The sequence below is a fragment of the Centroberyx affinis genome, unplaced genomic scaffold, assembly GCF_046629955.1.
Source record: "Centroberyx affinis isolate AG114_WGS23_722 - 3 ecotype Tasmania unplaced genomic scaffold, CSIRO-AGI_Caff_v1 ptg000423l_1, whole genome shotgun sequence".
In the NCBI taxonomy this organism is placed as follows: Eukaryota; Metazoa; Chordata; class Actinopteri; order Beryciformes; family Berycidae; genus Centroberyx; species Centroberyx affinis.
Genome location: NW_027279088.1, coordinates 30852 through 56435, shown reverse-complemented (window position 1 = coordinate 56435; position 25584 = coordinate 30852). Strand labels below are relative to the sequence as shown.

Sequence of the window (25584 nt, the reverse complement as noted above, 5' to 3'; positions counted from 1 at the left end):
CCATATTTCTCTCTCCCTCCCTCCCATCCACCCATTGTAATTCCATCTCCTTTTCTTCACTCACTGCCTCTCTACCCAGGGTGAATACAGTTTTATGCAGGTTAAATTTTAGACTTTTTAAGGCCTTTTTAAAGCCAATTTAAATCAAATTTAAGACGATGTTCACCCTAAAAAATGCTTTAAGAGCAAAACAAAACAGTAGCAGTATATGAGCATAGGTCTATACAATTAGAGAAGCTTCTCACTAGAAAAGTAATTTCCAGAGAAAAAGTAACATCTCTAAGACCTCTGAAACCATATTTAAGACTCAAAGGCAACATTTAACTGCATTTAAGACCTTTTAAGGACTTGAATTTAGATAATTTAAATATCAAAGTTTTAAGACATTTTAACGACCTGCAGACACCCTGTCTACCACGTTATTTCCGGTCCTCTCTTTCTCTTTGTCCTCTTCTCCATCCATGCTTTCATCTCTCAGTTTTTCCCCTACAACCCCCTTTCTCTCCCCTCTACTTCCTACCCTTTAATTCGCTACATCCATCCCTTGTTCAACTCTTCCTCTCTCCCTTCCCTCCTTACTCCATCTTCCTCATCTTCACTCTAGGATTGTTATTCCTCTCCTCTCCTTTCCCTTCCTGTCCTCTCCTCACCTCTCTGGGGGACATTCCCAGTGAGTCATCTTCTGTCTGGTGCTGGGACACGGATATGGCAACATGTTTTTTCATCTCCTTCGACAACGTTGTCTTATTTTCCTCTCCCTCTGTTTCAAACCATCTGAGAAATTGTTGCAGTTGTTTCCCAATGACTCTCTTTTTCTGCCCCCCACACCCCCCCCAAACCGCTGAAGACCCGGCTCATCCATCACTTTAAAAAACTTCTTCTGATGCACTGCCCGCAAGACGCTGCGCTCCTCTGCGTAAAGTACATAGGCCCAACACCACAACACCACACACATACACACGTACATACAAGTATGCGCGCGCACACACACACACACACACACACACAGTAACCCACCCCATGCAGTCCATTACAGATGGGTCTTCCCCCAGACCAGCCACATGATTCCTAGTGTCTGAGGCCAACAACCCAGTGGTCCAGGCCACGGTGTTGACTGTTTCCTGCCGTAGTATGACACTCGTGTTGACGGGCCTAAATCAAACTCCCATGTCTGCATATGGAGTGCTGCCATCTTGTCCTAGGCCTAAGCCAACTGCCACAATCGTTTCAGTGATCAACATAAACAACTTGCAAACTAGTCTTGATGCTGGCCAGGGCCTGCACTACATGTTGGTTCGGACAAACACTCACACATGCGGAAAGGCAAAACATTTGGAGACATTGCCCCCTTTGTGCTGCGATTAAAATAGAGCTTCATAACAGTCAATCACACATGAAAGAAGTATGAACAGTATAAATAAACATTTAGACGCTGCTCAAAAAGGCTGTGGGAATGTAAAGTGCGACAGCATCACAGCACTGACACATTATGAAAATATAAGATTGATATGTAACAGGATTGGGCTTAAGTCACTTTAATTCCAATCAATTCAGGGAACAAATTTTGAATCTTAAAACAGTTTGTGCTTGAAAAATTTCCTTTTTTTCAAAGTAGAAGTGAAAATATGGAAAACAAATGCTCTATCAAGATCAAATGAACTACAAATGTTCTATTTTTGACTGAATGGAAAACTGGGTGATTTGTTTGTCGATTTAACAAGGGGAATAGTAGGCAGGTAAATGTTGTTTTCCCTCCATTTTCCTCTAAATCGTTATTGACAGGGTGCATCAATAATTTGAGTTCACAAGGGGGACTCTAACCTCTTTCATGCCCACTCAAATTGCCTGCCATTTTATAAATACATGTTGCAAACTCACCAGTAGGCAGGCATCTGGAGCAGCTTGCCATAGAGGGCTGTGCTGAAGGAAGGGATGATGGGGATGAGAGGCAGGAAACTCCCTGCACTGTCCTGGCATGTCAAGCCTGCCTGGAACCCAAACACCTGGAGAGAAAGACAAAGAGGGAGGGAGAAATAAGTAGAGATGGAGAGAAGGAGGGAGGCAGAGGAGGGAAAGAACAAGACAGACAGAGAGAAGATATAGAAATTCAGTATTGTATAGCTCAATCCATTTCTTGGATCGAGAGAAAAAAAACATGTCAGCTCCCATTGAGTTTGCAGCTTCTGAAAAGAAAACATAGAAGCACATAGCCAGTGTGGTTGTTATCTCATTTCCATCTCCTCTAAACTGATTTGACCCTATCTGTCTTCGGCGGAGCAAGGGCAACTCAAATCTGTGCTCTAGCAGGCCTGAGGAGGAGAGACAGGGGCAAGAGCAAAACATCCTATCCGCCATGTTTACTATACATCCACCTGTCAGCAACTCAATCTTATACTGTGGGAGACAGTGTTAAAAACATAGCCTCATGCTGAACCCCATCAAGAAGATTCATGTATACTGCATGTACATTAATCGACTGCAGACTGCTGCAATTTCCTCTCATAGTACTACAAAGAGTAACAGGTTACATGATCATGATGGGCTGGTAGTGTGGTATTTTAAATGAGTGGAATTTTCAAAAAATATTATTTCTGTGAAGGAAACACTGTGAAGGGTTTAATGGTTATGCAAAAGATAGGATGCACTTAAGAGTCCTGAACAGTGGATCCTGAATGAGTTCTGAAGGGAGCGTGATTTGGTGAGGATTTGAATGGCTGAGTTTTGAATATATTGTGTCTGGTTGAGAAGTTTGGTAGTTCCATAGACTATGCTACTGCAGTATTCAGGAGGTGGCAAAGGCATGGATGAACGTGTTAGCATCAGCAGTAGAAATCGAGAGAAGTAGGTGAGGAATACTGCAGAGATGAATGAATGCAGTTGATGTGCCTAACGAAAAATAGGGTCTGTTCAAAGTTTACGCCAAGTTTTCTACAAAATTGTGTTATACATAATAATAAAAAAAAAACAGACAACAAGAAAGATTGCTAACTAGTTACCCCGGTTACCACATGTGTTGGCATAGCATCAATCATCCGGGAATTATCAGCACAGTTGGAACACATCTTTGACCAATCAGATTGCTCGGCTGAAACTACCCACTGTATAATGATGATTTAAACAACCTAGGATACCAAGACTACTGTTGAGTAACTGCATTAATGTATTTTTCCATACTGGTCTAGAGGGAGCGGCTTATGGGTTTGCTGATCTAAACATGGTGTCGTATACTGACCACATGTCTCTTAATCATATTCTCATTATCCAAGCTCCTGGTAGTCGCACTGCCGGACACATACTGTACTGTAACCTCTATGTTTACATTGTGTTAATACTGGACATGGTGGATGAAATCCTGTTTAATACTGGAGGTATTGGATGATGGCTGGGCCCAGCTGTGACAACAGCAACTGTCCCACATGCAGCTGCTATAAGCACAGAATAGGATTCATTCAATTACTGTTAGTGAAGGCCTATTAAGGCACTAGGCTGTGCAGATGGCTCAGAGCAGACAAAATATTGGGCAAGGCTAAAAAGATAATTAATTTATAATACGACAACTGGCCTATGGGTATAATTCTACACAGCATAGTAGCATATCCAGTTGCACTGTATGATAGTCAGATACAGATGTAGACATAATACAAATTACACTTTTAAATACAAGCTTGATGCTCTACAGAAAGAGCTGGTTTCACTGCAGCTTCCTTATTGGAGATTGTTTGGAATTCAAATTCTGTTCCTTTTTCAGCAACCAGAAGCAATCAGCTATTTGAAAGGCTCACATTTTCAATTAGGATATGTCTATTTACTTCTACTTTGCTATATTTGAAAAGAGCAAATGATGATTTGCAATATTAGAGGGAATGACATAATTTTTTCATCATTATTCTCATTTTCATTGAAAAACGTATTAAAATGATTATGGTGTAATTTTTGTGGGGATCTGTTCCAAACAAAGATGTTTTCTTAAGTCTGTAGAATATGATGTGTAGGCCAGGACATCTCTGCAGCACGACAATATTTAATTTAAAATGGTATTTTGACACACATTTCACCTTTAACAAATATTGCGCCTCCTGTGATTTGAAAATTGCAGGAGGCCATATTACAATTTCGATAAAATTTTGATTAATTGTTCAGCCCTACAGGATACAGTGGTCCCTACAGGATAGATGGGGGACTTCTATAAGAAGAATCATTATTAAGTTCTTGACTACAATCACAGACCAGTGAGACAATGGATAGCCATTACTCTCTCAATACAGACACCTCAGCTCTGACAGCCAGTGTCAATAAAACACTCATGGAGATAAGCCTTAGTTTATCCCCATTTCAAATCACTTCCTGAATTGGGTGAATTGCGACCAGAATGACCTCCACCTTGCCATGATCCCACTGCCAGAATCCAGAAGTAGAATTAGTACCTTAGCGGATACAGATGCTGATTGGCCGATTAGACAGACTGGGCCTTGGCCACTGACTGGCTGACCGTTAACCCTGTGCTGACCCAGTGATAAGGACTGCCAGTGTGCCTGGCAAACATCCTGCCTTAGAAAAACACATCCAGGCCATACCAGGCCACTCCAGATCACACTGTGGGATTAACATCATTTTCTAAAGCCTTCTTTAAGAGCTCTGAATGCAATTCCACCAGACATGCACTTAACTACTATAAAGAGGTGATAAGAAAAAAAGGGAGAGACAAAATCAAGATGAGACATTTAACTAATACTGTAGATATATTGTAGACTAAAATCAACCATCATGTAGCTAAGGCAACCTCTGAACAACCAGGATATGGCTTCACCTCCACTTGTAATGAGTGACTAATCAATTAGTGTGTATCTAAAGGATTGATGTCATAGCTATACAAAAAGTCAAATTAGAAAGACAAACAATGCAAACGCATAATAAACGCATTTCTCATTGCTTTGGCATAAACACATACTTTGGCATATTTATATAGTGAGTATATCTGTGAATGTTGCAAAACTGTAGTTGATCTTTTCAACTGTTCAAGCATAAGTGCATGGCCTAACAGCAAGACAGTATGCATGAACAGAATAGCTAATCTGACAACCAAATGTTCAGAATGCTGCTGAGCTGTCTCTTGTGATCGTTAGACATTCAGTTTAGGAACTGAATAGACTGCATTAACTGAGGCAGTCAAACATATCATTACAGGTGCCATGCTTTCCTAACCATAACCATAAAAAAATACCAAATAACTGCTTATTTAAGTGAGACCAAAGAACTTTTTATTGGGCCCCAAACTGATGTTGTGTGCAGTTGTGACAGGCACCTCACAAAATGCATTATATTTCTCAGTCAGTCTTACATTGCAGTAACATGGGAATGCCATAGCAGCATTATGCATCTGGTATCATCACATCTATTTGGTAAGTGAAATCCATGAGCCAGACCAGAGCTGGACTGGTGCTCATCAGGAAACTCAGTGGCAAGATCTTTATAACCAGGTGAAAAGGGGTCATTAAGGTCATTAAAAGGGTCATTAGGGTCATTTCAGAGTGGAGTTAAAAGTGCGGCCATGCGGTTGACCTATTCACCTTGGGCTACAGTGTACAACGACCATGGAACTGGTTGATGTGTACTATGTGTGTGTCAACTGAAAACATGGATAGATATAGAGACAGACGGAAAGAAAAACTGAGAGAAAGAAAAATTAGGCAGCAGGGCCCTTGTGTACATCTACGTGTACACAAAAAAACAGGGCAAAAGAGAGACAGAAAAAGCCATGCAATACAATGAGCCTTCCTTGGTTCGACTCTACCATAACTTTCGTTTCACCACGAGACATCTTGGAGTGAATAGTAACAAATGCCTGCTACAGTGACTGTCTCATGAGGCTAAGAGGTTGTTCAATGACAGAACCAAATCAGCTCCCTCTAACCAACCCTGGGATGGACAGACAGATTTTAACTTGGACTTGGACTGCTCGCTCTTCTGATTAATCTCTTTTGGTAGCCCATTAACATTTGTTTTATGGTTGAGTGAATAGGGCTATCCTTTATGGAAAAGTAAGCTGTCCTTTGGCAGAGTTAAGACATAGCTCCTAGCCTAGAGACTATCCTTTTAGTGAGTAATGATAAAGCATTGACTAATGATAAAGTGAATGGAAACTATCAATCACCATAGGAATCAATCATGTATGGTTTGCCATGTGTCCTGTTTTATGGATATCTTTTATGTCTGGATAAAGGACAACTAAGATCTACATTTGTGAGAAGGGGAGGTTTTCTGAATCTGAATCTGCACTACAGAGTGGATTACTGTCCTCTCACCTTGAGGTAGCAATGTGCATAGCAGTGGTGCAGCAGGTTATCAGAGGGCTGGCTGAGACTGCTGACTGTGCTGACCAGCTCTGGAGCATACATGGGCACAGAGTGCTCAACATTCACCCTCTCCACCTGGAACCGCAGGGCCGGTAGAGGACGTACCGGCTGAAACACTGGCACACTGACCGGCCCCAATGCAGCCTGGGAGATGGAGGACAGACACAGAGGAGGAAAAAAAAGTATGGAAGTGAGAATAGCATTAGCAAAAAGGCAAATATTAAGGACATGTTACACCTGGCATCACCGTTATACACACTGAAATCATCATCAAAGATTTGCATCCTTTAAATTGACAGTAAACACCTCATTTGTTCATCTCATTTGTTCCCCATCCATGAGTATCCTGACAATCGTTTGTTACTATCCAAGCTGCCTGCCACTTATTTGATTTTCCAGTGCATTGATATGTCATTGGAGATGCACTGCATATACACTACACTTACTTTATACAAGGAAAGATGAGGAGAGAAGGATGTTACTGTATTTAGGATGAAGTAATCAAATATTTCCACACCCTATTTTCTGTCTCTCCTATACATGATGCTAAATACATTATTTCTTCATTTCTATTACTAACAGTCTTAAAGGGTAAGATGAGGTTACATGTAAAACAGGAATTCTTTATATGTTCTGCTAAGTGCCATGTACTTCAGAGGTCAGGAGTTACCTTGTGTCCCATGATGACGGGCATGAGTGTGTGTAGGAGGTTGAACTCTGCCATGCAGACTGTGACTGAGACTTGGAGCAGAGTGAGACAGGTGAGTCTGGTTGGGATGAACTCCTCCAGGCCTGATATCTCCTCTGGAGTGGCTGGACCTCGGCTCTCCTCAACCACTTCTACAAGAGACCATAACACAACATCATAGGGTACAGCAAGGACCACAATTACCACAAAATGCTGCAGTGATGCAGTAATGGGAGGAGGTTTACTGTAAGACTGGGCATTATATTGCAATAACCACTTGTTTGACATTTTTTGTTTGCTTATATGTTTGTTTTTCACAAGTGAATATTACCACGACCATGTAACCTATGGTGTGTTATTTTGAAATAAACTGAAGGAGAGGCCGAAGACATCAGCAGTTAAGTGATTACAGACTGATTTACTGAAAAAAGGGGTTAGCTGTAAAGCACACCAGTTTCTTTGAGTGGGCTCCCCTCCACTAGGCCTGCAGGTTTAAGACAATAAAAAGGCTTTTCCAACAAAAACCATCACCTCATACACTAAATAAAATAAACATGTACTATAAAAGTACTGGCTTCTTCAAGTGATATTCATTACAGTGGCTGGTTCCCGGTAGCTTTGTTTTTGAACTATCACAGAAAATCACTCAATCAATCAATAACCAGAAACATCCGGGAGAGGCAGACAATGAAATGAACGGCGCGGAACTGAGGCTAGCAAGGTCAGCACTCATCAGAGTGAGGACTGACCAGAGCACTGAACCACTAAACCATGTCCAGGGCCTGAGCTGGACCAAAACCTGAGCCCTCTGTTAATGAAAGGCCTTGGCTCTGATCCAAGGACCCGGGCTTGTTCTCAGGTCAGTGGAGGTTCTGTTGGACAGCGTTCCCGGCTCCGAGGTGGGCTCAGAACCTGATCCCAGTGCCTTTTTGCTCTCTGGCGTGGCGCCGCAGCCCGCATCAGGTTGCTCTGGCACCGCCGTGTCCAATCCAATCACATGCCAGGGCTCAAGTCAATATCCGCAGTCAACACTCTAACTAGGAGGAACCAAACACTTGCAGCCCGCATGAAACACAGGCGCATGTATAAGGAAACACAAAGAGCCCAAAAAACACACAGAAAAGATAAAAAGAGCATACGAAGAACATCCACATATTTGCATGCCAACACACACACACACACACACACACACACACACACACAATTATAACGGTCCAAAAATGCACTGTATTTTCCTGTTCCACTTAACAGATCCAACTGTGAAATGTTACTTTTTTCCTCATATTGTTCTTCAGCAACATACAAAAAAAAACACACACACACAACTGAACACACTGTAAGTAATTTGCTAGTTGGAACCGCCTGCTCTAAATAGGGCAAGATCTTATAAAACTCAGAGACTCCAGCCAATTTGGCTTCCCTTCCACGGCTAGTTTTGGGGAGGAGAGTCATTCTTCCTGAGCTCTTGGCGAGGGGTGGATGAGGAGGAGTGGAGAAGAGGGGAAGAGGGCGAATATAAAGATAAAGTCATGTCTTTGACCTCCTGACCCTTGCTTCTCTCATGGCAGACGCACAAACGCTCTCTATTGCCCTCTTGAAGCCAAGGAGAGCAGAGCAGCTGTCATCCAAATCGCTTACAGACCAGATGCAACCTGGGCCGACTCTCAGCACTAAGATCATCTTTGTCCCTTTGATGAAACAATGAAACTAAGACAAACTCTAATTCAAGATGCTATTTGGGAAACCCAGACTGGATCAGACCAGAGAGAGAGATTTGCATCCCAACTGGAGCCACAAAAGAAGGTCTATATAAGAATGGAAGAGAACAGAATTACACATAATAATAAATATAATATATAACAATATCTGCTAACATATGCAAAAATCACATGTTAAATAATCAAATTGATGTTCACTGCAATAAATTCCATGGTAATATAAACGATGATAAAAAAAAATAATATTCTGCCTGTAATTTGTTTCAGATCTCATTTTTTGGGGGAGATTTTAAGTAATAATTAATCTAAGATTAATAATGAATTAATTTAATTCATTTAGACAACAGAATTGTGTATTACGATAACTACTCACAATCATGATGTAATTATATTGGAAAATGACAAACAATAAAATTGAATTATTGCCCAGCCCTACGTACAAGGGCGTAACAACACAATATAAATACAAACCATTGAGGTACAGTTTGTACTTATATTATGTTGTTAGACCATTCTAAGTATTTAATGTAATAGGGAGAATAGTACTTACATGGTATAATTATGTATTTACGGTATTTTATGTATTTACGGTATTTATGTATGGACAACAGCAGTGTTACGTGTTCTACACTAAAGAAGACTAGAAAAGACTAGACGAGGGGAGGAGAGGAGAGGAGAGGAGAGGAGAAGAAAAGCACTTAATTTAAGAATAATACTTATGGCATCTGTTATTTTATCATCCCATCTGTAACAGCTACCTCAGTGAAAAATGTTCCCTCTCTTATCTACTCTCAATTTCTCAATCCCCCCTGCGGTTCTGACTATACTGACCTTTCTCTAGCATACCCCAGAGAGAGCATACTCATATAGAAACAGGAAGGAACACACTGACCTGCCCGGCTCTAGTCAAAAGCTCTATAGTAATTACCCCATCATCTATTATCTATCGCAGATGCTGAAACAACCGAAACCTACGGATGTTATGGTTTCACAAAAATTAGAGTTATTGCTGCAGATATTACACGCAGACACACATTCCATCGTACAGCTTTCACAACATCCTTGGGATGAGCTCATCAATAGCTGTGCTGGGCCGACCACTAACAAAAGGTGTTTGGCTTAACCTCCCTAGCACGGTCCAAAAGGTCAGTGCTTTCATGTACGGCTTTGTGTTGAAAGATGGGTTGTGCAAGGAAATAACAATGTGGTGAGCATACTGTAAAGTGTGAACTGTTGCAGTTTAAGATCTCTGGACGATAGCTTTGGTGCGATGATGGAAGATAGAGGCGCATAGTGGCTAAGTAGGAATAGAATAGAATAGAATAGAATAGCGGAGAGTGCATGGCAGAGTAGAGACGGTGGAGTAGAAAGAGTACAGCAGAGTAGAGTACAGTCAGGTCGGGTCAAGTTGAGTTGAATAGCGTCAAGTCGAATAGAGTTGAGTAGAGTACAGTGAAGTGCAGCAGAATAGAGAAAAGTTGAGTAGAGTGTAGGTAGAGCAGAGCAGTGCAGAGTAGAATAAAGCACAGTAGAGTAAACTAAAGTAGATACAATCCAATCCAAGTCAGTCCAGTGAAGCAGAGGGTGTGTGATGTCTGACCTGGCTGTGGTTTGCAGTACGGCTCATACTCATGGTCCATGGCGCAGGTCACCATTTTGAGGATGCGGTGGACGGCGCTGCTGTGGAGCCGGACGTCCAGAGGTCCCACCACCAGACGCTTGATGGACGTCTCCTGGACGGGGGGCGCTGCCTCCTCTATAGTCACCACCGAGAAGTCCTGAGAGCCTACACACACTGGGGAACACACACATGTCACACTTTCAGTAAATGTGAGACCATTTTTGTCATGAAGTTAAAAAACTGAAAAGTGAAAAAATAGTAGACCTATCACCTATTTTGAGGATAGATTTTTGAGGTAGCAACAGTTTTCCAAAGTGGATATACTGTATACAGAAGTGTTTTGGAATGAAACCTTTCAACATTTTTAACACCTCTGAAACTGTATTTAAGACCTATATATAACTGTTTATATATTATATATGCTATATTCAAATGTTTACAACCTTCAAGACCTAGATAACTCAATTTAATACATTTTAAGACTTTTTAAGGACCTGTTGACACCCTGATGTACAAGGTCGGAAAGATTTACTCAATGTTGTAAACTACATGCTATACACAAACATACACAGAGAGACCCAGACATGGACAAGCCACAAACACACACACACACACGCACACACAAACCCACAAACACACACAACACACTTCTATCAAATTCTTCACAGTCTATTTGATTGAATACTCTTTTACACTCTTTTAGGGATGTGCAATCTTCTTTTTCAGGTCACCGATTGGCCTTTTGTCTAGGCTCACAACATCGGTCTCAATATCTCCCTATTTAACAGGATTGGAAGTTTACAAGCCAGAATATTAACAGGTACTGTGATCTGATTTAGCGTCCAGAGAGGCTGTCTGCATTCCCAGAAACATCTGCAGGTCTTCACTTGGACTGTAGTTGGAGATATGTCCTCCAGCTCTGGGAAAAGATTGGGGGGGGGCTTATATGTGCTATCTTAACCAAATACAAGTACGGAATCTATTCAGCTGAATATTTTAATTGTGTAAAAACACAAGAGAGAGGGCAGTGGCGTGATGCAGCAGCGGGGAGCAGCTCACATTGCCCTGAACTACTGGAATGATGACTATTCCAAATGTCCACTTCTCTCACACAGCTGTCCCTTCATTCGTCGCAGGCCTCTATTCCAGAGGTCCACTTTAAAGCCCCGGCTCCCCGGCAATAAAATGGGAGAAATTAAAAATAAAGGAAGGGGGCGGATGAATGGTGGAGAGGGAGGAAGAGGACAAAGGGTCATAACTTGCTTTATTCCCATTACATTACATTCCACCGCCAAACTGAACATTCTTACAGCTCAGAAGGACTGAGACTGTGAATTTAACTTTTTTAGTTTGAAGGGAGAGAGAGTTATATTCCCATTGATTTTGGAGATTTAAAAAGGGCACCGGGCAATGTCACTTCCCCTTCCCTTCTCGGCCGAGATTTGGCTGCTACGGATTAGACCTAATATCAACCATATGGCTGCAGTTAGAGCGGTCACTGGATTGGAGAGGGGGGGGTGGGATTAGCCGGGATTTAGATGATTTAAAAGTATCTCCATTTCCCAAGACAGAAAAGTTTTAATCTGCAGCGTTACTCTAACGTGAAGTCAACGGTGAGTGTGACCTGGGTCGGTTAGTATTTCGGTTGACTCAGAGTTTATGTTAGTCCTGTGGCAACGGAGACTAATTTGTTTGGTTGACACTGGATCTAGTCCCGTCTGAGGAGAAGAGAAACACTGACAGGAGAGAAGCATTCCGATTGGCAAGGGTAACCCTAGACGTCCCGCAGGAGAAGGGGACTGACACTTATCCTGCTGTCAGAAATGAGTTTGACAGCTGGGGATGACAGTATCAATGTTTTTTTTAATTTAGATTATTATCTGTAGCTGACAGCAGGAGGAAACAATAGCCTAGTCAGAGTGAGATAGAGGTAGAGAGTAGAGTGAAAGAGAAAAACAGGGAAGCAGGTGAGAGATGTAGGCGGCATTACAGCCCTGAAAAATCCAGTCATCTGAAATAGCTGAAGTAGCTGAACTAGTTATGAGAGTTTTTTCGCTCTCCGTGTACAGTACACAATTGGCTGTATAGCCAATATACTAATCATCAGAGGGTTCTACTTAAGTTAGCCATCACTGTAAATGGTAGCTTCACAGGCCCCACAAATCAGCATTTCCAAATGGGGAATGACGACAATGGTCTGTAATCAGTAAGTTAGCTTTGTTTCAAATAGTAACCACAAATATCTGTGGGGCCGGCTGATGATAAGGGAAATGGGTGCCAGTAATTTAAAATAACAAACTAGTCTGCAGGAAGCCATTATCACCTGGCCATATATTTGCATGACCTCAAATGACATGTGGCCCATATAGCTTTCCTATCATACTTTTCCATTAGACACAGTGAGGGGTTGCACTTCATCTAGAGTTGATCTGAATGTTTTTCAAATCAAGTGCTGAGGGTGTCAGAGATTTTTTTTTTCTTAACTCAGCACTTATGAACATCAGTCAGGGCTTCTCTTTTCTAACCGTCATGGTTGTACTTAAGCAGAGAGCAGTTTCTAGCGGCTTTGAAATTAAGCGCACAGAGACATTTGTGGGCCAAATATAACATTTCACCTAAGTCATATTGAAGGGAGAACGCTTGATCTCTTAATGGGAACTTCAGATCTTTCAGACTTGAATAAACATTCTTGCCGTGCCGTGGCTGAGGAATGAGGAATCCTGCCCGTCTTTAGGCTTCTGCCAGGAAGAGTGACACCTAATTAGCCAAGAGGGGCCTATTCACTTTCTCAAGAGCTTACAGGTAGAGAGACAGAGGGGAAACGGTGTATCAACAAGCAGCATGGAGAAAGAAACTCAAATACGTGTCAGCGCAGACTAAACACTCCTGACAGCTGCCCTCCAGGTAAGTTTGGGGTGAGAGCGAGGACAGGAAGGGTCAAGGACCAGGTGGCTGCGACTCAAACAAGACAAGCTCTTTCTTTAAGTCTCCAGGGGGCTTGTTTGACAGAGGAGAGAGGAGAGAGGAGAGAGAGAAGGAAAGACAGAGAGAGAGAGAGAGTACAAGACTGATAGGGAGAAAAAGAGAGAACAAGGCAGAGAAAGAGAGAACATGACGGATAGATAGAGAGAAAAAGAAAGAAGAGGTGGCGAGGTGAGCAAACAAGCTCTGTGAGGAGGAATGAATTGGACAATACCTTTGCCGCTGCCGTTCTCCATTGTGTAGAGGTAATCCATGTAGAAAGCACCAAAGCGCTGCATGCCCGCTATCTCCGTGTAGGTCTCCTGTCAAACAAAAGCAAAGTCGGGTAAACATGGCAGTAAGGGAGTAAACAGCCTGATAGCCTTTAAGAGAGGCAGTGACTAGGGTCATGGTGGATACGGTGAGGGGGTCAAATCAAAGCCAAAGAGTTCTGTTACTGAGAGGTTGATCTCCTTACTTAGATCTTATTTTTTACAAGGCAATATTACCTCTAATATTTGGGACCATTTACAAAGAGAGACTCGCCATGAAAGGCAGAGACTTGACCATAACAGATGGAGGCTGGAATTTAAAAGTGGGGTCAAATTAGAAGCAACATTGTTCCACGATTATTGACTTGATGCTAAATAAGCCTTCTTCACAAACTTTGACGGTTTACAGCATTTGGGGAAATAATTTACTATGAAATCAGGTCTGTTGTTTATTGAGCAATATGTAATTTTTTTTTTTTTAAGATTTATTTTTGGCATTTTTATGCTATATTTGACAGACTTAGTGAGAGAGACAGGAAGGCATGGGAGAGAGAGAGGGGAGGACATGCAGCAAATGACCACGGGCCGGATTCGAACGCGGGTCGCTGCGGGAAGGACTGAGCCTTATGGTACGCGCTCTACTCGGTGAGCCACCGGGGCGCCCAGAGCAATATGTAATTTATAAAAGGAAGTGAAGGTTTACAGTTTTGTTTTTGGATGTATGCCACTGGAAATACTTATCTTATCTACCAAAAGGAAGGACTTTCTGGTCACAAATCACAACCCTGTCTGACTTGGATTATAGCTGATATTTGCACTTAGAAAATTCGTGTTGAAATTGTTTTTAGATAGCTAGCTAGAGCTTTTAAAACCACAAATGTTCTGTGGGAATGTTAAGAATATGTACATATTTGAAAAAAAAAAAAGTATTCTACTGTGATGCCCGTTTGTACAAAATGGTAGTCTTCCTCATTTACACTTTTAACTTCAAACAAAAACTATTTCGATTTTTTTAGAAGAAATTTGGCCCTTTTTGTAATTTTAGAACTATCTGAGTGGATGCATTTTAGTGACATAACTCTTCTTCATTTATTAGTCTGCAGGGTGAGAGCTATTGACCCAGTCCTGGTGAACATTCAAAGGTTATCATGAGCCTCCTCTCTTCTGGTGGGTGATGCTACTTCTATTGCACATCAAACCACAGGGAGAGAAAGAGAGAGAATGAGCGAGTGAACAAGAAAGAGAGTGAGAGGGAGAGAGAGGGAGAGAGAGAGTGGGATGGGGGGGTGGGGGTTGGGGGGGAGAAAGAAAGAGAGACCCCCCTCAACCTACCCACTTGGTCTCTAAACAGTGATTTCAATAGAGCCTTATCAGAAAGGCGGGTTAATGAGTAATATTTATTAGGGGACCTCTAATGGCACTGGCATGCTTTTGGATCAAAGCCATTGGCTAGTTTCAAAACCGTTAATGAATTAACACTAAGGCCTTTGACTTCTTAGACTTTCAAGTATGAATAGATGGATGGATGGATGTCCAAATAGTTGCTTCACTGAGGGTCATGAACATTTCTGAGCAGAGTCAACACGAGAGCTGTGATGGCTGATGAAGGGAGCTGAGGCTTATCGGTGATAATGGCTTTAACACTACTAGCTAGATACTGGCAACATTCCTCTACTGCAGCCAGCAGCTGGGGGGTAGAGACCAGGATGACTGAAATACTCTGTATGTAGCAGTGATTTAAATGAAAATCTTTAGAAGATATTTTGTTGATTTAGAAGACAAAATCACTGTAGGTTGGCAAAAGGCACAACACTACATATGTATGTAATCCAGTCTAGATCCTGGCAAGAGACGCCATTCTTCACAAGCTTCAAGATTATCCAGATGGAAGTTGAAAAAAAAAAAAAGATTTTATCTCATTATATCACATTGTTGTTTACTGACCCAGATAAACTACTGCATTGGCAAAGTATTTTTTCTGTTCAGTTCTGTTAGTCCAATTTCTTTCAACAGAACACACTAAAACAGTAGCTCTATCAATCAGGTCTGCAGGTCAGTGTTTCAGCTATGACAGACAGGCAAGGCCACACTGATCCTAACGGCTTAGTAGCTCAATATGTTGGACTGACCAAAGACCGCTATGGGAGATAAGCCAGAATATGGCTTCCCAAAAGCATCTAAGCAATAGGATTACCTTAGTTCCACTATAAGTCAATGGGCCAGAGATTACTTTACTACTATGATATTGGAAAACTCAATTCTGGTTTGTAGTAGGGTTAGACCAGTATAACAGATTTCAGACAGATTAATATTTCATATCTGAACAATTTGGCATATGCTGTATTTATGTTACAAGTGAGCTACTATTTAGTTCAGATGTGGTGCATTTCTATCTCATTTTCTGTCTCAGTTCACTGTGACCTTGTGGTTGGTGGCATCCAGGATGAACTCAGCCCTGACTCCGTTGTTCTCTGGACTGCGGTAGTCAAACAGGGAGTTGGTCAGGTAGGTCATTCCCTTACTGCTTAGGCTCTCCCCGCAGCTGAAGAACACTGCATCCTGCAGAGGACACAGACACCGAAAAGAAGGGAGAAAGAGGGGAGAGACATAGACACAGGCAGAGAGAGGCAGCGTCAAATATCAAATTAGTATTAAGTCAAATATTTCAAGATATTTCAGACTTCACAAACTTACAAATGTCACCAAGAGCATGAATTTTACAGGAGACCCATATCATATCAGAAAAAAGTTTAATCAAAATGCACTTTTTTGATTCAATAAGTAATAAATCAAACAAAATCATTTATTGTCCCCCATTATGTAATATACCAAGGGTCAACGCAGAATAAAAAAAAAAAACCTATTAAAAATAATCTATGAAAAAAACATCCCACAATGTGTTTGTTTTTCCATGTTGGATCACATATACAGGCAGACTCAATGATTAATCTTGGTGTGCTTTATATCTGATTGTGAAATAGGTATTAAGTGACATTATGCTTAGTATTGTTAGCATCATTATAGTGCTAATAACTGCCAATGTGCACAACCTTTAAGTTATTAGGTAACTACCATTAATCATAAATGCAAACATAATCAAATGTACATTAAGTGTATGATATAATATTACATTATACAAATACACAGTCGAGGAAATATATTGACTTCAATGGAACCCCGAGTGTTGTACTGTAGATGAGCGGATGGTGAGACCGCTGTCGACACGGTGATTTCAGACATGTATGTGGCTAACACAGAACATTATGGTGAATTGCAAAAGGCAGTTGGATCACACTCTTCCATAAACAAACCAGACCACATCTCTGCCTCCTTCTGAAAGCGGCTGGGAGCTTTAGAGGCAGCAGGAGGGAAGGTTTAGGTGAAAGTGATCTCTTTTTCTGGGTTTTTAGATTCTCTTTTAATCTTTCTCTCTTGAGTTTTTCCTCTCTCTCTTTTTTCGTCTCTCCTTGAGGTTTTTAGTCTGTCTTTACCTCTTCACGTCGGTTCATGTTTTCCTCAAAGTCCCGCACTCCCATGATGCCTTTCAGGCAGAGCGCCCGACAGCCCACAAAGCCAATCTGACAGTCGAAGAAGGGCTCCCCCATCATCAGCACCTGGAAGAAAGAGGAGAGGACGAGAGTTAAACCACAGCTCTGATGCTCCCAGATTTAGAGACACACCTCTAGGCAAAGAACAATGTGGAAACTGGAAAAAGTCTCTGGAGTCTCTTGCCCTGAATGATGAAAGTAAGGAAAACAAGGGCTTGTACAGTTAATATAATAGGAAGCCCATTAATTCATTAAAATGAATATTATTACACTTGGCTGGATGATAAAAGAACTTGGGGAGAAGACGTGAGGCCATTCATGACGGTAAAATTGAACAAAAGGCTATGGGGGAGAGTGCCAGGGATTCAGAAGCCTTTCCTCTGCGAAAGAGAACACCCAAGGCGTAATATGCCTTGGTGCAGTCAATATAAGCCTAGTAAAACTATAACAGTGCAATAATTCACAGAAATTAATTTGACTGAATTACCTTTTTACATCCCAATAAAACATAAAATCTGAAATTAATGAAGGCTTTAAGACCCAATATATTGTTGACTTATCACAAACAAGGTTCTACACCATGACCAGTTTGAGGCTACACTGGTTTGCGGTGTTGGTAAGGTTATAGGCTCATTTCATTGTGATAAAAAAGAGCAGGGGTCAGACGGTTTCCCCTTCCCCCTTAGAGTGCTATGTATGTGTGTGTGTGTGTGTGTGTGTGTGTGTGTGTGTGTGTTGTGTGTGTGTGTGTGTGTGTGTGTGTGTGTGTGTGTGTGTGTGTGCGGTAGCATTGCAACAGCCCCTGTAACCACCAGCTAGGTGTGGTTCCCCTTAACTCACCGTGCCTTTGCTTCACCCAGCAGACAACTAAACAGAGAGCAATCCAATAAAACTTTACGTTTCACCACACAATAATTACAAGGCCTAGTTTTCCCTGTTTTACTAGCCATCCCTTTGCCTTTCACCGCTCTCACTTTTGGTCCCGGTTCAGACTGCTCTCTCCCTCTTCCAGCAAAAGCATAAATTACAGAAATTGGAATTGGAAATCTTTCAGAATTCTCACATCTGGTAGAAAGCTTAGGAGCAGAAAACCCCTTTCCTACTCCAACCAGGTAATCAGAGAATAAGGTATAAAAATATTTTCTACGCCGAGAGGGAAAGGCGGAAATGATCAGACTTGGGCCCGACTCAGGCCTAGATTCCACTATGTTCACCCAGGCCAGGGATTAGTGACCTGGAGAGGCTTTATAAACGCACTTAGGGAAAGAATTAAGAAGAACCTCTGGCCACAGAGTCTCTCCAAAACTGAATAATAAGGAGATAATAATAATACTGGAGGATCAGAAAGAAGGACAGATAATTGAACTGTCAGAGAAATAAGAGATGTTTTTAGGTCTGTTCCAGCCATGATGGGTAGAAGGGTAACTACAGGGACGGGTACAAAGGTAGTGGGCCGACACCACCTGCAAAATCAGTGGCTGTGGTTAAGAAATCAATGGTTGGGTATTAACTTGATGTTGTTTTTAAAATGATAGCAATCAACATCATAAATATTGGTTATAATCTATACCACTTTTCAAGAAACTCTCAAAAATGGGAGGTATTCAGGTAATAAGCAGTAGAGTCTTACCTCAATAGTGATTCCCTCTTGCTCCAGACACAGGACTTCTCTGGACTTCACCTTCTGAGGACTGTAGTAGCTGCTCTCTGACTGGGTCTCTGTCAGCTGAGAGACAGCACAGGGTGACAGAATCAAAGTCACACTTTATTTTCACCAGAATAATCAAGAATGAAGTCAAATAATCCTACAAGTTACATAAATACACAACACCCCAGTAAAGGATATTATGCCTTTCAGTGTGACTTTCTGCTGAAAGAAATTAAAGGGTCAGAATAAGCATAGCAACAAATGATACAATTAAATTTTACTCAGTATAAGCAGTAATTGTCAAATGTTAAGTCCTGTAAGTGAAAAGCCACAACAAATGTCACAAACATTTCATTTTGTGTGTACAGTTAAGGTGTCATGACATTGCTGGACCCATATTTAGATAATGTATTCAAGAACCAGGTCAAACCAATTAAACAAGGCAAAAACAAACAACAACGCCTCTTCAAGATGTGGGAGGACAAGAGAAATGACAATCACATTTTGTTTCTCAGAACAAACAATAGTCTAGTAATAATAATAATAATATGGATGTCACAAAAATACAACATAAACTTTAGCTAGTTTGTGTCTTGTGTGTGTGTGTGTGTGTGTGTGTGTGTGTGTGTGTGTGTGTGTGTGTGTGTGCAATTGAGTGCTGACAGACACATGATTGAGGAGATAAACAAAGCTATGCAAGTTTTTGGAAATGAAGGACAATGAGGCCCTGGAGAATAATGTTTAAGCCCCTAAACAATAACATTCACGAGAGGGAAGATGTCATTTTGTAGATCAGAGACAAGATGCCAGCCTTTGGATGCACTGATCCTTTCTGGTTGTTTTCTCTTCCAAGTCTGGAGGCAGGCCAAAGACATACATCAAACCACATGACAGCCACTCCTCTCTGATTTAAGAGGAGGCCTTCTCCCGTTTTTTTGGGGACAACAATCAGAACCTGTCTAAAACACTCAGGACATCAACCGCTGCACAGTGAGATGGTTCATCAGGAGATTCAGCCTGTGTCTAGGTAGTCTGGACGTAAAGAGTGAGCCCGGCCAGGGTTTGGTGGTAGGGGGTAGAGGGGTGTGATGGTTTAGGCTTGAGTTGTGGGTGCAGAGCAGAACTGTGCAGCCCCAACCCATTCAACTTTAACACAGGAAGCAGGTGCAGGGCGAGAAGCAGCTGCGCCTTATTATCCCTCCTGATGGAGCGGCCTCTCTCACCCTCGCTCCCTTCCCCTCTTTCGATTCTGATAGTTTAATCACGTGCAGGGACCCCCACCCCGACATCCCATCAGTCCCTAGGAGCAGCGGTGATCGAGGATGTTAAACTCTCTGACGAAAGAATTGCTCTGTTTGACGTTTGACGTCAGCGCGCGGCGGCATTGCCTTTGAAGAGCTGCCCATCAGCCCGAGAGAAACACACTGATGGTTTATCCAGAGACAACATGGCTGCCTTGGCGTGGCCCGAGCGAGCCTGGTGGGGCTCTGCTGACTGTACCTGGGCCTAAAACAACATACTGGGCCAAGAGGACAGAGGAGCAGCGGAGCACTGGAGCACCAACCCAAATGCCTCAGCCAGCCAACAATACACAAAGCTACTGCTGCTAGCTAGCCTGCTACTGCGCCTTTCTTTTGTTCTTAGCACATTTTAGGGGTTTGGGCGTCCAACACAAATCAAATGATTTTTTATGAGGCATTTTGGAAATTTTATAAATGTTGGAAGTGAATTTCTGGGTACTTTGTTTTTATGTCCATTTCTCAGAAATGTAACAAGGTGGAAAGGATCTGATGGAAAAGTTGAAAAAGACTATGGGAACTTTAAATTTGCTATTGTTGAAATTAATCACAATACCAAAAATATAAAAATAAAGACACTATGTTTCTGAAAAAGAAAAATGGCATGAAATTTGGTATGCAATAACAGCTTGGCAGGTGTACAGAAGTGAAGGGGGGAACAAATGGTCAGCGCTCAACTATGCATAATGTGTGTAAAAGTCATTAAAGTATACTGCCAATTTTTCTGATCAAACAGATCTGGGGAGTAATGCATCAGCAACCTAAAAATACCTCTCTGATTTCACGTGCATGTCAAACTCAGGTTCATGCAGTGGCTGTTCAAAGACAAGAAATTCCCTCAAACTAAATACTTCCGCGTATGAGAGAGGGGAGAACGTTTAAAACGCCATCCTTTCAGCTGTCTGCAATTACTCCAGACGAGAGGCAATTAATTGATTAAAAGAACTCAAACACTACAGGAACAATTTAAACATTATTAGAAAAGCACCAGGCTCTATTTGGCCTGAGACATGCCTCCCCTTCACTGATCACACATGCAGTCCAACACATGCGTGCACACACACACACACACACACACACACACACACACACACAAGAGAAGAAATGTGATCTGAGGAGCCTGAACCTGAGGGGAAACGCAGATGAATTCCAACTATTCTGAGTGAGCAGGCAGGATTAAAGTTTGGGATCCGTTTCTGAATAGTCATCATACCATGTATAATGTTTAAAACATTAACGTGACCCGAGACGCCAGTTAGCGGTTACTCTACCCTCCCCTGTACCGCACACAGAGACAAAGAGGATTGAGACTTCCTGGGGATCAAGCTGTTCTTTGAGACTCAAACTGAAAATTACCACACAAAAAAAAAAGATCTAGGGATGGGGTGGGCAGTGGGGGTGAATAAAAACAACACTAATGTTAGCGAGGAAAAAATTCCTAATTGCTAACACAACCGTATCTTAAATCTTGAAATTCAATGCTGCACATTATCTGCAAGAATTTCCTGACTCTCTGTATCAGTTCCTATACTAATTTGTTCTACCGTCTATGTAATGCATACATTAAAAACATCCATATTCTTATCTTCAAACATATCCATATTCTTATATTTTTCAACATGTAAAAGTATTTTTGTACATACTGTACATATTGTGATTGTAATTTTATTTTGATGACTTTTTTTAATTTTTTTTTTACAAAAGCATTGATGGTGGTAAGGTTATCTTAACACCCTATTTCCACATTCATATTATATGTATTTATTGTCAATGTAATGCATAGCACTATCTCCAAAAAATTTCAGGAATTAAATTTGCCCATGGATGGCCATGTACTTTTTATATTTAACATTAAGTTAATAATGTTTCACTTGTCTCCAGGGACATGAAAGATTTAAACACGTGGGAGAAAATATTGTCTGCAAAGTGCATTAACAAACAAGATGCAGGGTTTATGCAAGAGACTGAAGATATTTACTGATGATATTTGTTTTTAAAATGGCTGCATTACCTTAAATGTCACAGAGGCCTTGGTGCAGTAGAAGCCTATGGAGACAATGGGGTCTTTGGGTGTGTGTTGTTGGGGGCTGTTAGGGCTGCCCCCTGCCTCTCTCTGCTGGTAGAGGCCTTCCTCCCCTTCCTCTTCCTCTGTGCCTACGATGGCTGGGACGAAGGACCAGGCCCAGGACACCCAGCCCTGGTCTCCCTCCTCTGGCCCCCCAGGTTGCATGTAGAGGTCTGGGCTGGGGTACTGGCTGGCCAGCCCCTGACTTTCCACATCCACATCCATACCTGGAGGGGAAAAAAGACAGCACAACTGATTACAATGCAATATGAACAGCTTCATAGTTGCTTATGTTGATGATGGAAAAAAGAGGGAGAAAAAAAAAGAAAAACTCAAAACTGTCAGGGTTAGTGTCTGTAAATCCACATACAGTCCTAGGGAAAGAATACAGAGTGCGTATCAGAAACATATTAATTTGAAGGTACATAATGTGGGAATTGTTATGTTTCACAATTCTAACACTATTAAGTAAAGCAGACTACTGTAATGCATAATATTAATGTCATTAAATAGGTCATGCTGATTATACAGAATCCAAATAGGGTCAAGGCCTTGTACAAAAAAAGACTGTGTTCAAAAAATATATTATTATCCAATTGAAAAGCATTACAGCTTGCTTTTATTCGAATACATTAAAACTTCATGAGAGAACACTTCATTTATAGAGGCGGTTTCTGGGAACAAATTGGTCTGACAAAGAGAACACTCTTGATTATGGAAGTGTCACTCTGTGCCCATTGCAGCACTCTAAATTAATCTGTCCATGCCTTCAGGCTGGTTTAATACAAGCGAGTTGTTTCAGCTGTCAACTGAACACACAAAAACACTGTAGGCCAAGGCAGTTTCACAGTAGCTGCTGCCAATACGCCGGCATGCAGGTGTGTGAGTGCATGTGTGTTGTGTGAACTCTGTGTACATCTCTGGCTATTTGGTGTGTGTGTGTGTGTGTGTGTGTGTGTGTGTACACGCACGCCTGGATACAGTATATGTGCTTTGAGTGTGCATCTGCATGTGTGAGCCAGTGTGTGTGTCTGTTTGTGCATCTGTGCCGGCCTCTGTGTGTTTGAGGAAGTCCATTCCACCGGAGGCCAGAGGGCACAGCCTGTCAGCCGGCATCCTGACAGAGGAGAGCCTTGGCCGGGCCCAGCGGATCACTGTGGTCAGGGCTGTCCCAGCTGGACCCGCCAGCGCAGGCCTCAGCCACTGCAGCCAGGAACACAAAAAGGCTGGGCACAGGGGAGGGGAGAGAAACTGGGGGTTGCGTCAGATAGTTGTTCACAAGCCAAGGGGACTGAAATGGAGGTGAAGGGGGAGGTTAGGCAGCTATGGGCCGACAGCACAGGCCAAGGTTGGCGATGGGTGTAGAGGAGTGGCTGACTGTGGGACTATGAGAGACAGGCTGGGGGAAGTGGACAGAAGATACAGGTGGCTGGTTGGTCACACCTCAGGCACTTGGGATGTAGGGCTAGGGGTTGTCAGGAGTACTGCCCACTGTAAGGGACACTAAGTCAAGAGAGTAAAAGAGAAAGTGTGTGTGGTAGTGGGGGGGTCTTAAAGATAAATAGGAGGCTAGAGGCCGTCCTCAGGTCTGTCCTCGCGTGAGCACCAGAAAACTGCAGGGAAAACGCTCTCCACCATGGTCATTACGAGGGTAAGTGGTAGGATGACCAGTGGGATGACAGTCAGCCAATGGGCTGGCATGTTGGTGGTTTGGGGAATGAAAGAGAGGCAGAGGTGTCGTGAAGCCCTCTCACTCTCACCTGTGTTTCTCCTCTCTTTCGGCAAACCGACCAGGGGGGTCACGCGTTCCCTAAACCACCCCCCCACCACCACCCCCGTCCCTCATCCCGACCTCTGAACTCATCCCATCGTGTCTGTTTCCATGCGCGCCGGGAGAGGGGAAGCTGATGTCAATACACAAGAATGTGTAATCCCATTCCTCGCGGCCCCACGTCCTCGGCGAGAAAACAATATCGTCCGTGAGGTCACAGCTGAGGAATCCCAGAGGCTTAGGCGGTGAAAATTATGACATATTTTAATTAAATCTTTCACTTTGTGAATTGGCAGTTGGAAATCCCATGTTATGGCTGTTTCACTCCCCCCCCATCTCCCTGTCCGACTCTATCGCTCATTTCTCTTTTAGGTACTTTTTTTTTGTTCTCGCTCCCTGGAAGCCTTTGAGGTGTCAGGTCAACACGTTAAGCTCTTTCACTTCACGTCACAGCCTGACGAGTCCTAGATTTGAATTTGCGGGCAATCAAAATAAAAGCATTATTACAAATCAAGTGATCAAAACTGCCCGGCTTAAGGGGACTTTGAAGTGTTAATCCCTAGTAGTGAGTGAAAAAATTCCCAGAGAGTGATGTGGGCCAGCCAAAAAGTACGCAACACTGTGAGTTGAGCTCTGTGACCACACAGGTGTGAAGTGCCCCGACCACCGCTCTCTGCTTCACCGTTACAGCAATCAAAGCCTTTAACCGCCTCCTCTACGACTGGATCTTATTAATGGACAAGTTAACACTTAACAATCACAGTGTGGCACCGCAGAGCTACACAGAGTCCACAAGCCTCGGCCGAGCTCAGGTACACATTGAGTGGCAGAGGTGTATGCGTGAGTGAGTGACGGAGAGAGTGGGTGACTGAGTAAGTGAGCAACTGAGCGAGTGACTGACGATGAGAGTGAGGGATAGAGAGAGAGAGAGAGAGAGAGAGCAAAAGAGAGAGAGAGAGAGGAGGAGCGAGAGAAGGCAGTGCCCTCTCAGGCCAGTAGATGTCCCTCCATGTTTATAGAGGGAGAGGTGGGCTGGTTACCTGACCCCTGAGCAAAGGCTACTCTACCCTTCTCTTGGTGTAGGCTATCTGCTGAGTGTGCGTGTGTTTGCGCGTGTGTGTGCATGCACGTGCACACGCACAGGCTAAACTTGACACACATTCGGAGCCTCTCAAGCATTCGCACAAATACACATACCAAAATGTAATGCAAACTTACAGGGTGCCTTATGACATATGAGGAAAAAACATGACGACACAAGCACACACACAGACACACAGACACTTCTCACTGTTTCATCTTCTCCACTCACAGATCATCTGTCTGTTCACCACTTCCTCACAGGTAACACACACACACACACACTGAAGCAAGCGAAGAGGCCTATCTACTTTGATATAAAAGAATGGAACACATACCAACATGTGCTTCACATATCGTTTCACTTTAACACTACCAGCCTGACATTAATATCAAAACGTTTTAAAATCCATTTTAACAGTCATGGCAAGAGAATATAAAATAACCCTCCGCTACACCAAAAGCTGTTTCATCCACATCACTCAAACCAGACTTCTGAACTCAATGGCCTCCTCTTCTTCACACCAATATTAAAAAGTGAAAAGATGATTAAAAAGAGGC

The 25584-nt window shown here is 42.5% G+C and overlaps 1 protein-coding gene across 1 annotated transcript in view; it reads right to left on the bottom strand.

The window, feature by feature from the left end:
* LOC139641993 (intermembrane lipid transfer protein VPS13B) overlaps positions 1 to 25584 on the bottom strand; it is a 333765-nt gene that overhangs the window by 293448 nt on the left and 14733 nt on the right. The window contains exons 7-15 of the mRNA XM_071516677.1: positions 22119 to 22399; positions 18792 to 18887; positions 17105 to 17227; positions 16035 to 16172; positions 13577 to 13664; positions 10360 to 10545; positions 7024 to 7193; positions 6303 to 6497; positions 1879 to 2003 (exon numbers count right to left, since the gene is read on the bottom strand). Coding sequence (XP_071372778.1) covers positions 1879 to 2003; positions 6303 to 6497; positions 7024 to 7193; positions 10360 to 10545; positions 13577 to 13664; positions 16035 to 16172; positions 17105 to 17227; positions 18792 to 18887; positions 22119 to 22399 — 1402 coding nt within the window. The remainder of the gene's footprint in view (positions 1 to 1878; positions 2004 to 6302; positions 6498 to 7023; positions 7194 to 10359; positions 10546 to 13576; positions 13665 to 16034; positions 16173 to 17104; positions 17228 to 18791; positions 18888 to 22118; positions 22400 to 25584) is intronic.